This window comes from Triticum aestivum, chromosome 4D (assembly GCF_018294505.1).
Source record: "Triticum aestivum cultivar Chinese Spring chromosome 4D, IWGSC CS RefSeq v2.1, whole genome shotgun sequence".
In the NCBI taxonomy this organism is placed as follows: Eukaryota; Viridiplantae; Streptophyta; class Magnoliopsida; order Poales; family Poaceae; genus Triticum; species Triticum aestivum.
Genome location: NC_057805.1, coordinates 220,228,466 through 220,240,731, shown reverse-complemented (window position 1 = coordinate 220,240,731; position 12,266 = coordinate 220,228,466). Strand labels below are relative to the sequence as shown.

At 45.2% G+C, this 12,266-nt stretch overlaps 1 protein-coding gene across 3 annotated transcripts; it reads right to left on the bottom strand.

The window, feature by feature from the left end:
- Positions 1 to 1,656: 1,656 nt before the first annotated feature.
- Positions 1,657 to 11,550, bottom strand: LOC123097331 (3beta-hydroxysteroid-dehydrogenase/decarboxylase). Of its 3 annotated transcripts, none has more exons than XM_044519032.1 (12): positions 11,187 to 11,550; positions 10,084 to 10,173; positions 9,797 to 9,930; positions 4,373 to 4,543; positions 3,917 to 4,039; positions 3,773 to 3,852; positions 3,162 to 3,360; positions 2,910 to 3,006; positions 2,666 to 2,840; positions 2,365 to 2,521; positions 2,169 to 2,235; positions 1,657 to 2,094 (listed from the first exon to the last, which is right to left on the bottom strand). In XM_044519032.1, exons 1-12 carry the CDS (start codon positions 11,425 to 11,427, stop codon positions 2,075 to 2,077), a joined length of 1,554 nt encoding a protein of 517 aa, XP_044374967.1. In that variant the 5' UTR covers positions 11,428 to 11,550; the 3' UTR covers positions 1,657 to 2,074. The 3 variants fall into 3 exon arrangements, with proteins under 3 accessions (XP_044374967.1, XP_044374966.1, XP_044374968.1); XM_044519031.1 differs by having other exon boundaries at positions 1,657 to 2,074; positions 11,187 to 11,548; XM_044519033.1 differs by lacking the exon at positions 11,187 to 11,550 and adding an exon at positions 10,258 to 11,065 and having other exon boundaries at positions 1,657 to 2,074.
- Between the last annotated feature and the right edge of the window lie 716 nt (positions 11,551 to 12,266).

Here is a 12,266-nt window from a genome sequence, read left to right as displayed (position 1 = left end):
GCAACCTGAGGGCGTCATCTAGGCGGGAGAGCGGCAGCGGACCGTCATTGGAGAGCCGTGCGAGTGGCCCGGAGCCTGCGATGGTCTGCGGAATTGGCAAGGCGCTCGGAGGCGGCGTGGCGCGCGGATCCGGTGGTGGTGGTGGTGGTGCAATCAACGATGCTGGGGTGTGCAACACCGCCGCCGATGGATCATCCACCTGAGAACCCGCGGAGGGGGGCGACGACGCTGATGGCGTGCCGACTTTGCGCACGTCGTCCACGTTCGCCTGGGTGAGGCCGATTTGCTTGACACTTGGGTGTTGAACGTCGTCTGCGCCTCGGCCCTCTTATCGGCGAGCACCTTTTCTTTGTCAAATCTGGAAAGCACCGTCTCCATGAGCGCGGTGAGGTTGGCGGTATGCTCCCCCATGACGGTGAGGAGCTACCGCGTCTGGGCAGAAGGCTTGGAGGGTGCCGTGTCACCCGTCCCGAGTGGATCGAACCCCGCGTAGGATTTTTTTGTGTGTGTGCTCTCACCGGAGTGGAAGCACACCTACGGTGATGGGTGTTACCGATCCGGCCAAGGGACTATGGATGCCGTGGCGCAAAAAAAAAATCTAGGCTAGGATTGAAGGCTCTGATTACCAATTGTGACGACCGATCGGACGAAATCAATCGCACAAGGAGAAATTTTGGGGTGAGAAGAGATAGCAGACGAGGTGAGGTAGGAGAAAGGGGATGAGATTCAAAGTTGTGAGCGTTTCTCTCGCTCCGTCTCTGTGTGGGTTAGGTAGCTTATACAGACAAACACGCACACCACGCGGTCCGGGCCATAGACGGCGAGACAACCCAATGGGCTCAGCCCACGTGCAAAGGATCATCTCATCCTTCTCCCTTCTTGTCCACTGCTCACTGGGTAGTAGCAGGTGTGACATATTCAGTTACATTTCTTGGCAATGAGCATCGGTACAGGTTTCTCTGCGACACTAATTCTAACAATCTGGGTCTACTATCCTGGACCGATACTCACCAAAAGAGGAAAAAGGAGAAACACACATTGTTACCATAAATTTTATTGCCTCCACGGACGCGTTGTAAGATGAACAAACATCATGGTCATAAGAAAGACCACAGTGCTGGAGGCAACCGATCACACGACCCGATCGGGAGGCATAGCACCATCCTTGGAATTACAACCAATCTACCCCCAACTTTAAGAAACTGAGCCCAAAAACTTTCAACAACTTGTGTTCACCAAATTGCAGCGTCCTACTACATCCATTTCATACGTTTAAAACTGAGCCATAAATTTCATATCCAAAATACTTCCTCCGTCCCTAAATACAAGTCTTTTTAGGCATTCCAAATGGAATACAACATACGGATGTATGTAGACATATTTTAAAGTGTAGATTCACTCACTTTACTCCGTATGTAGTCATTTGTTGGAATTTCTAGAAAGACTTATATTTGGGAACAGAGGGAGTAGTAAATTTGACCAAAATAATAAAGCATACGCGCATGTGCCCGGTTAACATATCTGTGGATAATGGAGTGCTTTTGGTTTTCAAACCAAGATTAGGGCACACAAGTAAAGACAATCTAGGTAAGCATTTGGTACAGATGGAATCCTAACCAAACTGCACAGGACTAGGAAGATCAGCACTTGCAATAATTCAGGAAGATTCAATGGCAATAAAAGCTAATTTCAATGTGCTATACGTCGAACAATACAGTCCAGTGGGGTAAACATCTAAAGAATAAAAAAACTGTACACCACCATATCTTAAATCAACGACATTAAGGAAACATTCTATAAACTTTATTAAGACTCTGAATGATGATTCTAAAAGAGTAAATGTCAAACTAAAAGTTCATAGAAAATCGCCAATAACTGAAAAGTAAAACTTAATATAACTACAAAATAAAATTCAACTGTTAACGAGCTCTCCATGTCTATGTTTGTTTCTGCCTTGAAGATATCTGGATAGGAGTAAACTGTAGAACGAACGAACAAGCATCACCCACCAGGCTGTCAATTGTGTCCTCCCATTTCTCATATGCTTTGAAGCCTATGAAAATGAGAGGAATACCTATTGTTGCATGTAAATTTCTAATGTCATTAGTAGTCATGCAGATGATGCATTCACTAAAATTTAGAAAGCGAAGCCTGAAGTATTTCATTACCTATTTTAAATGCAGCCTCCGAAGACATAGCACTAAGGATGCTAACAACCAGTAGGAAGAATACCACCTGATGAAGAGAAAAGTGAACTCAGTTAGACATTAACATAAAACGTATGCCAGGTGTCAGTACTTAGCACAACATCAACTCATCAAGTATGTGAAGTGTACAAATATAAAGCATGAGATTATATCATGCCTTGAGAAAAAGTGGCCAATCATTTCCCCTACAAAGAGATTTTAGCACACCAACTAATGAGTTCCATGATGAACTGACTGAGCAAGCAATATGATGTGCCTCCACCTGTGAGATGTGGAAGTTTGAGGGCTCAAGTTTCTCAATCTTGTGGCCAAACCTGCAATAATTACCAAAATCACAATTTAATAAATGGAACACTTGAGGAAATGCTAAGAGATGATTAAAAGACCCCAATGCTGTTTAACTATCTGGTAGCGGCTATATATTCAGCAAAATAAAGCAGAATAAGAGAGGACCGTACACATTTGCAGGAAGCATGCCATGAATGAACAAGAACAGTGCTGTTAGTGAGAAAATTTTTGCCATTGCTGTGATAATGGTGTAACCACATGTGAATAACTGGTAGTAGATAACAGCCAATAGTAGTAGCACTGTCATTGTTTGCTTCGAATCTTCCCAAAGAAGCGTTTTTGCAACTGAAAGTAATTAGAAAACAATTAGTAAGGATAGCAGGAGGGGGGGGGGGGAGGCAGATTGAGTCATACCATTTCCATTCCCAAGCAAAATCGAAGTCTTTGATATACTCCTTTGATTCTGAGCTTGCATATGGGAATACGACTCTATTGTTCTCTTCAGCCCATCCTGAAATTTCAAAACAATATGAATTGCTTATAGTTGAGCATTCATAAGAGAGAAGTAGGAAATGAACTGAAATTGTTCTTCAAATCATCCCACTCAAAAACACATCAAGTCAAGCAAGGTCATTAATGAAAAAACTAGAGGACACAGTAAAACACCTTGAGTGATACAATGGGTTCATAACCAAGCTGATCTTTGGCTCTTGAGCAACTGAATGTTCGATTGCATGAGAGGAGCCTGATCCTTGACGGTGTCAGCTGAGGAACCTTCATGCCATACTTGCAGAACGACTTGTAAGTCCATTCCACCACATGAGCCAATGGCATCATAACAGAGACAGGAATTTTTATTGAAGGCCTGCATAAAGGTCGAGTGCATTAGTATGCTGGTTACCAAGTCACCCAAATAAGTATGGAAGAGAACACTGATCCCTGATCCTTAAATGCTTACATAGGAGAAGAGATATCACTCCAGATACGTAAGTGAGTTGGTGAAATAAATCTAGGGTACTGGAATGGTAAGACCTGAGAGTCAATACTGACAGCCTTGCACCATCCCTTAACAGAAAAGTCTACAATGGAAAGGTAAATATTGTATAGGAAACTTGGGCTGCATACCATTACAAATTGATATGCTCCTAAGTGATCAGTTTACCAAACTCAAAATGTATCTCAAATTAATCATCGAAGTGCAGGAGCATTCCAGCAAACATAAGCTAGTCATTTGATACAACCAAAGTAGATTTTTTTAAGTCTATTGATGTGAATACCTTTGATATCCAAGACCATCTAGAAGCAATGACATAAACTCCCAGAACTTTATGGGCTCCACATTTGTCACGAAGTAGGCCTGGAAAAGAATCAGAAATCATGACACTTAATCTTAAATGTAAAATGTTAGTGAAGGGCCTTACTTTTCCAGCAGCTCTCTTTGCACCATCTTCAGATGATAGAGTTTTGTCCGCACAAACATGGCCATAGGCAACGTTTTCGACGTAGGTGAAATCATAATAGTTGTTCCCATCGCCAATTATGTACTGCAAATGATTTTAATAGATAGTATTATCTTTAAGAAACCAATTCAGAAATAAAAAAATAAAGTGCTTCATTGTGAAGCTCACTACAATATAGAACAAAATGAATTGAGAAGCCAATTCAGTATCTTTAAAGCATTTGTTTTGCCTGATACAGTGATGTAATTTGTGTAATTGCATTACTAATGAAAAACAAAAGGCATCCAAATCCCTCATTATGGGAATTATCTAAGTATAAATATCAACATGTGAAGATGTATGCATTTAGGCAGACTCGTGAATTATAAACTTAGCATACTCAAGTTTACAAAATTACACACATGTAGCAGTTCTTACTTTGGACTTGCCTGCCCTTGCAGCAGCAACCAGAGAAGGAACCAGTAGCTTATCACCGGGCCCAAAAATGCTACTTGGGCGTATACAACAAGTAAGAAGCCCATCCCTACCATTAGCTCTCATCACCAATTTTTCTGCGTCTGCCTTTGTTTCTGAATACGAATCATTAAACTGGAGTAAGAGAACATCTTGTCAGTAGTCGTACATAAGTATGACCAAATGAAAACAAAAAGGATGTAATATGAGAAAATTCCTTATTTAACAGTCTTAATATGAGAAAACTCCGCCTATGTTGTCTCAACATAGCTGGTCCCAAGCCTGGGAAAAGGAGGAGGGTTGTGATAGACTTGACGTGCCAACGTCGCCACTCTTATAGAGATGAAACCCAGAAGAAAATCATTGGGTCGTAACCCTCTCAGCAACATGCCATATCGGAACCCGGGTGTGGTGTCAAATGGGCAAGGGCCGGGCCATCACCCCCTGGTGGCACGCCATATCTTGATCTGGATATGGTGGCAAGTGAGCAAGGATCAGGTCGGCGCATCCTTAGTGGCGCGCTACATCGACGCCTGGGTGTAGTGGAAAATGAGCAAGGGTCTTCGCATTTGACTCGACGAGTGCAGAGGGTAAGGAAGCTAGCTGAGCCTAGGAGGATCTATTTAGGTAACCGAAACGTGAAACGTAGGGTCCCTGACAAGTAAGCTTCGGGAGCTAGTCGATACAGCAATGAGGAAAGGTGTTGATATCCTCTGCGTCCAAGAAACCAAATGGAGGGGACAGAAGGAGAAGCAGGTGGAGGATACCGGCTTCAAGCTGTGGTACACGGGGACGACTGCAAACAGAAATGGAGTAGGCATCTTGATCAACAAGAGCTTCAAGTATGGAGTGGTAGACGTCAAGAGGCATGGGGACCGGATTATCCTAGTCAAGCTGGTAGTGGGGGACTTAGTTCTCAATGTTATCAGCGTGTATGCCCCGCAAGTAGGCCACAATGAGAACACCAAGAGGGAATTCGGGGAAGGCCCGGAGAACATTGGTGAGAAGCTCCTCATAGGAGATCTCAATGGCCATGTGGGTACATCTAACACAGGTTTTGAAGGGGTGCATGAGGGCTTTGGCTATGGCAACAGGAATCAAGGAGAAGATGTCTTAACCTTTGCTCTAGCCTATGACATGATCATAGCTTACACCCTCTTTAAAAAGAGAGAATCACATCTAGTGACTTTTAGTGGTGGTCAACACTCTAGCCAGATTGATTTCATCCTCTCGACAAGAGAAGACAGGCGTGCTTGCCTAGATTGTAAGGTGATACCTGGAGAGAGTATTGTCCCTTGGCATAAGCTTCTGGTGTCTGACTTCCGCTTTCGGATTCGTGTCCAGCAAGATAAGAATGGCAAAGCAGATAGAACGAAGTGGTGGAAGCTCAAGGGGGATGAAGCTCGGGCGTTCAAGGAGAGGGTCATTAAGGAGGGCCCTTGGAAAGAAGGAGGTGATGCAGACAATATGTGGATGAAGATGGCGACTTGCATTTGTAAGGTGGCCTCAGAGCAGTTTGGAGTGTCTAGAGGAAGTAGAAGCAAAGTTCGGGAAGGCGCGCTTATGCGTGCCTACGCGCGAGGCGCTGGCCCACCGCCTCGCTTCGGCCATGTGCGTTGCGAAAGGCACGAGCTGCGCTGAGGCGGAGCGCCTTTCTCACCGAGGCGCGATTAGGCGCGAGGAACGCCGCGGAATCGCGCACAATGGCGGAGAACGACGAAGGGGATCCAGAAGGAATCAGGATAAGGACCCTCCTTGCGCCCTTCTCTCCTCTCCTCTCCTCTCCTCTCCATTCCGTCGAGCCCGTGTTAGGGTTAGGATCTCCTCTCCTCTCCATTCCTCGCGCCGTCGGGCCTTCCTCACGCCGCCGGCAGCCGCACGTCCGCCGCCGCGGATCAGGAGCTCCTCCTTGCGCCCCTCCTCACCTCAGTCAGATCTCCTTTGTCTCGGGCCCTCCCCGCGCCGCCGGCCGCTGGCCTCCGACCACATCCCGCAATGGATCTCGCGCTCTGCCTCCCGTGCTCTTCTTCTCCTCTTCAGGCAGGTGAGCCCTGTGATCCCCATCGAGCTCTGCCTCCCTTCTCCTCTTTAGTCTTCGTGTTGGTCAAGCTCTGCTGCTCTCGCGCTCTCCGTACATCTGTAGTGTAGTTGCTGCTGCTCTGTTGTGTCATACAGTCTACAGATATGCTCATGTGTGCTGCTTTTAGTGTACAAAGAGAGAGGGGCAACATATTGGAGAGAGAACAGGGTTATAAACTTATAATTGTACCTCGAGTTTACATTCTAGCACTATTTTTTATGGCAAACTGCTCTTTGTTGCCCGTATCCGTGCAATTGTATAGAAAACGCATAATTGCGCCTAATTGCGCCTAATCACGCCTAAGCTAGAAAAGCGCAAGTAGGTGGCCAAACGCATAATTAACGCCTAGCGCTTTCTCAAACTTTGAGTAGAAGCGAAGCTAAAGATACCTGGCGATGAAATGATGATGTCCAGAAGGCTATTGAGGAGAAGAAAGATTGTTTCAGACGCCTTTACCTTGATAAGTACAAACAACATAGAGAAGTACAAGGTGGCAAAGAAGGCCGCAAAGCGAGCTGTGAGTGAAGCAAGGGGGCGGGCGTATGAGGACCTCTACCAACAGTTAGACACGAAGGAAAGCGAAAGGGACATCTATAAGATGGTCAAAATCCAAGAGAGGAAGACGAGGGATGTCGACCAAGTCAAATGCATCAAGTACGGAGCAGACTAGCTCTCGGTGAAGGACGAGGAGATTAAGCATAGATGGCGGGAGTACTTCGACAAGTTGTTCAATGGGGAGAATGAGAGTTCTACCATTGAACTGGACGACTCCTTTGATGATACTAGAAGGTGTTTTGTGCGGCGAATTCAGGAGTCTGAGGTCAAATAGGCTTTAAAAAGGATGAAAGGAGGCAAGGCGATGGGCCTTGATTGTATCCTCATTGAGGTGTGGAGAGGCCTCGGAGACAGTGATAGTATGGCTAACTAAGCTTTTCAACATCATTTTTCAGGCAAACAAGATGCCAGAAGAATGGGACTTTGTGTCCTTCAAGAACAAGGGTACTGTTCAATCTTCAAGAACAAGGGTAATGTTCAGAGTTGTACTAATTACCGTGGGAATAAACTGATGAGCCATACAATTTAAATATGAGAGTCATTGAGCGCCGCTTAAGAAGAATGACAAGCGTGACCAAAAATCAGTTTGGTTTCATGTCGTTTTCTTGGTATGACAACTTATGGAGAGATACAGGGAGCAAAAAAGAGGACCTGCATATGGTGTTCATTGACTTGTACCATAAGATACCGCGGAATGTCATGTGGTGGGCCTTGGAGAAACACAAAGTCCCAGGAAAGTACATTACCCTCATCAAGGACATGTACGATAATGTTGTAACAAGTGTTCGAACAAGTGATGGCGACACTGATGACTTTCCTATTAAAGTAGGACTGCAGATCAGATTTGAGCCCTTATCTTTCTGCTTTAGTGATGGATGAGGTCACAAGGGATATACAAGGAGATATATCATGGTGTATGCTCTTTGCGGATGATGTGGTGTTAATCGATGATAATCGAACAAGGGCTAATAGAAAGTTAGAGCTATGGAGACAAACCTTGGAATCGAACGGTTTTAGACTTGTAGAACTAAAACCGAGTACATGAGGTGCGGTTTCAGTACTACCAAGCACGAGGAGGAGGTTAGCCTTGATGGGCAGGTGGTGCCTCTGAAGGACACCTTTCGATATTTGGGGTCAATGTTGCGGTAGGATGGGGATATCGATGAAGATGTGAACCATCGAATCAAAGCCGGATGAAGTGGCGCCAAGCTTCTGTCATTCTCCGTGACAAGAGAGTGCCACAAAAGCTAAAAGGCAGGTTCTATAGGACGACGATTTGGCCCACAGTGTTGTATGGCGTTGAGTGTTGGCCGACTAAAAGCAACATGTTCAAGTTCAACACTTAGATGCACATGTTGAGATGGACGTGTGGCCACACAAGGAAGGACAGGGTCCAGAATGATGATATACGAGATAGAGTTGGGGTAGCACCGATTGAAGAGAAGCTTATCCAACATCGTCTTAGATGATTTAAGCATATTCAGCGCAGACCTCCAGAAGCTCCAATGCATAGCGGACGGCTAAAGCGTGCTAATAATGTCAAGAGAGATCAGGGTAGACCGAACTTCACATGGGAGGAGTCTGTAAAGAGAGATCTGAAGGACTGGAGTATCACCAAAGAACTAGCCATGGACAGGGGTGCATGGAAGCTTGCTATCCATGTGCCAGAACCATGAGTTGGTTGCGAGATATTATGGGTTTCAGCTCTAGCCTACTCCAACTTGTTTGTTGTTGTTGTTGTTGTTGTTGTTGTATTTGACACTGAAAATAATATTCATCCCTAGACACTGAGTCTAAATTTTATGCCCTCCATAACACTTCCGTCTATTTTTAAACCTTGACAGTGTCAAATGACACTTGAAAAGACCTTTTAGACCCTCAGGTGGAATGTGACCAAATATTTAATAGATGCTGATATTGATGTTTGATGTGTTTTTTTCTTCCTATTTGATTTAACCAGAAATTTTATTTATTTATAGACACGAATGATTTTTCTAAGTGCAGGTTGTAAGCTTAATCATGGAAATGATGTGCATGTCCATGCATACAATGGTTGATCAATTGATCAGTTTGCCTCACGTGCTAAACTGCTAATGCATGCATACATTGAAGCCTGGGTGCAGCCGACTACATGCATGTACGCAGGGCTTCCGTGCTAGAGACGCAATAGCCGGTATGTACAGATACGTACATCGGTACATAAATACCCGCTTACCGGCCGGCAAGTGCACGTACATACCCAAATACTCGAATACCCGGCTGAAGAACAAAAGAATTAACTTCTGAGATAGCTTAATGCATGCATACATTGAAGCCTAGGTGTAGCCATGCATTCAAGACTACATGCATGTCCGCAAGGCTTCCGTGCTAGAGACGTAGTAGCCCGTATGTACAATTACGTACATCGGTACATGAATACTCGCGTACAGGCCCGCAAGCGCACTTACATACCCAAATACTCGTATACCCAACTGAAGAAAAAAAGAATGAACTTTCAAGATAGCTTAAGAATTGCACTTTTGGAAATGAACCGGGCCAAACGGTTGGTTTATATTACATGAGGGCAAAAGTGTTTTTTACATGTAATTTAACAGCGTTAGGCGGGAAAATGGATGGAAGTGTCATAAAGGGCATAAAATTTAGACTCTGGGGCTAGATAGGGAAGAAAAAGGTTTTCAGTGTCGAATAGGGAAACAAAATTTAAAATGGTGTTAAATAAGGAATTCTTTCATGTAAATAGGTGAAAAATATACCTTATCTGGGTAGGGCATTGATTCATCTGCATTAAAAATTCCATGAACACCATCAAAAACTACACTTGGTGAACTAGTGTAGATAAGTCGCTTCACCTTGCAATGGATACATGCATCAATGACATTCTTTGTTCCTGTGAAGTTTGTTTTACTGTATTATGTAACACGAGAAATAATGATAGAAAAACCTAATGACTCAATCAACTTGGTGCCATCTCATCAGCAAATCAGTGCCATCTCCGAATTAGGAACCAAAGCTGTGAAGCATACAAATTCACATTACAAACCTTCAACATTCACCGAATAATGAAGATGGAAGTTGTTGATGGATGAGTCTGGAGCAGCCATATGAAAAACTACTTCTGCCCCTTCAAAAGCTGCAAACAAGAAACACACAAGACAGAGATGAGAACAAAGGTAGTAGGCATCAATGAACTAAATTGACTAACGCCAATAAATACCTTGCTATATCAGAAATAACTGATATGTACAAGCATGAAGATATTGGTATTCTGAACAAACTGGTAACTACTAAGGCAACTGCAAATTAACAGGGAGAACTCTGCAAGTACAATGGGTAAGTATGGAAACATAGGAATATGATTCTCGATTTCCTGGTTTTGTACCACTACTTCTATGCAATAACATTCAGTACACTCACTGACCGATGACTAAGTTCCACAGAATCAACAAAGAAGACATAGCTGGGACCAAAATAAAGCATAAAATTGCCAAGCAACTAATTGGACTCACCCCACAGCAACACACGTAAACACAGTGAAGAATCTATGCACAACCCCACAGTTTATTTTTAGCGTAAATCACTAATAATCGGTTCTTGTATTACATAAAAATACAGAATTTAGAAGAGTTTATTACTAGAGTTCACACCACAAGAATTTCTTATTAGTCATCACCACAACATAAATGGGGTGTACAGCATCTCCATGATCAAAGATTATAAGTGCCTCTTCGGTTCCTCTCCGCACCCTCGACTGCGCTCCCAGAGCGGATCAGGCTGCAGCTCATTTTCACGGAGCGGCTCAAACCGAGCTCCACATCTCCGGAGTGGAGAGATTCTGAACAGGGCTTAAATGTCGATGTGTAGCAGCTAGATACTCAACCAGCATTGGTCTTAGCAAATTAACTCATCAACCTAAACAATAACAACAACGCAGAAGTAACAACAGCATCTCTATCACAAGGTAAATCATGTCACCGTGAATCATTGATTCCTCCTAGTCCTACCAACTTCAGAAGCAGCCGCGTACGCTGATAAGCACCAATCTACAGATCCCACATCCACACGGAAAGGGAATCAGAGAGCACATTACCATCAAAACACTACCCAGCCTAACAATCTGGAGAGCAAGTGGTGGATCGCACACACCTTTGGCCAGCTGGGCCTTGTCGCGGAGGTCGGCGGACGCGTAAACGGCTTGTCCTTCGCGGATGGCGGCCCCGAGGATACCCTGCTCCTCGTCTAGGTCGAGAGAGATGACTTGGGCCAGGTCGGCCACGCGCACGCGCCACTCGCCGGAGCGGAGAAGCATCAGCACCAGATGTCTCGCCGCGAAGCCGCGGCCGCCAGTGACCACACACCATCTCGCACTGGCTTCGGCCGCATCCATCTATCTGCCGCGCCGTCGCCGTTCGTCGTCGTCGTCAGATTCGAAGCGCTTATGGCGTCACAAACACTGTGCACACTTTCTGTGATATTTATCCCGTGGGTAGCTGCGATCCGATCTGTGGAAGCGAATGGCACAAGAAAAATGCTACATTTACGGGCCTGCACATGCTACACAAGTTTTTTTTCTTTTGAGACGAATGGTACACAAGGTTACAGGGCCTCTCCACCACCCCTCTGAATTTCACCTACGGCTATACCTGGCCATGGGCCGGGCTTGGGTCGGGCCTAAAAAAGCCCACGGCAGAAAATTGAGGCCCAGGCCCTCCTAGGCCCTACCATCGGACCTACTTTTCAAGCCCAAGCCCGGCCCATCTGGTAAAAATCCCTCAAAAGCCCTTAGGGCTTAGGGCCATGGGCCGGGCCTCTTCCTTAAAATGCCAATATGCCAAGCCCAAGCCCGTCCAGGCCCTGCTAGTGGGCTCAAAACTTAGACCCAAGCCCGGCCCACGGGCAAGCCCATCGGCCCTAGGCCCTGGATTTTAGGGCCGGGCCGAAGATGGCCAGGACTACCTATGGCCCTTCCCTCCCCCTTAATCCAATTAAAACCCGTCAAATCAGAATCAGCCAGTAGACTTGTGCACAAAGCAAGTATGTTATTTTTTATGTAAGGCACATATTACTCCTATAAAAGATGCTCAAGTACGCGCCCCTAGCTCAACGACTGGGCTGACTAGATGGCCGCCCTCATGGAGTATATTGCGGCTAGCCGGCCTAGGCCAGATTCGTGCGATGGCCCATTCCAGCGCCACAACACACGACCCTACAGCCTCGGTGTCGATG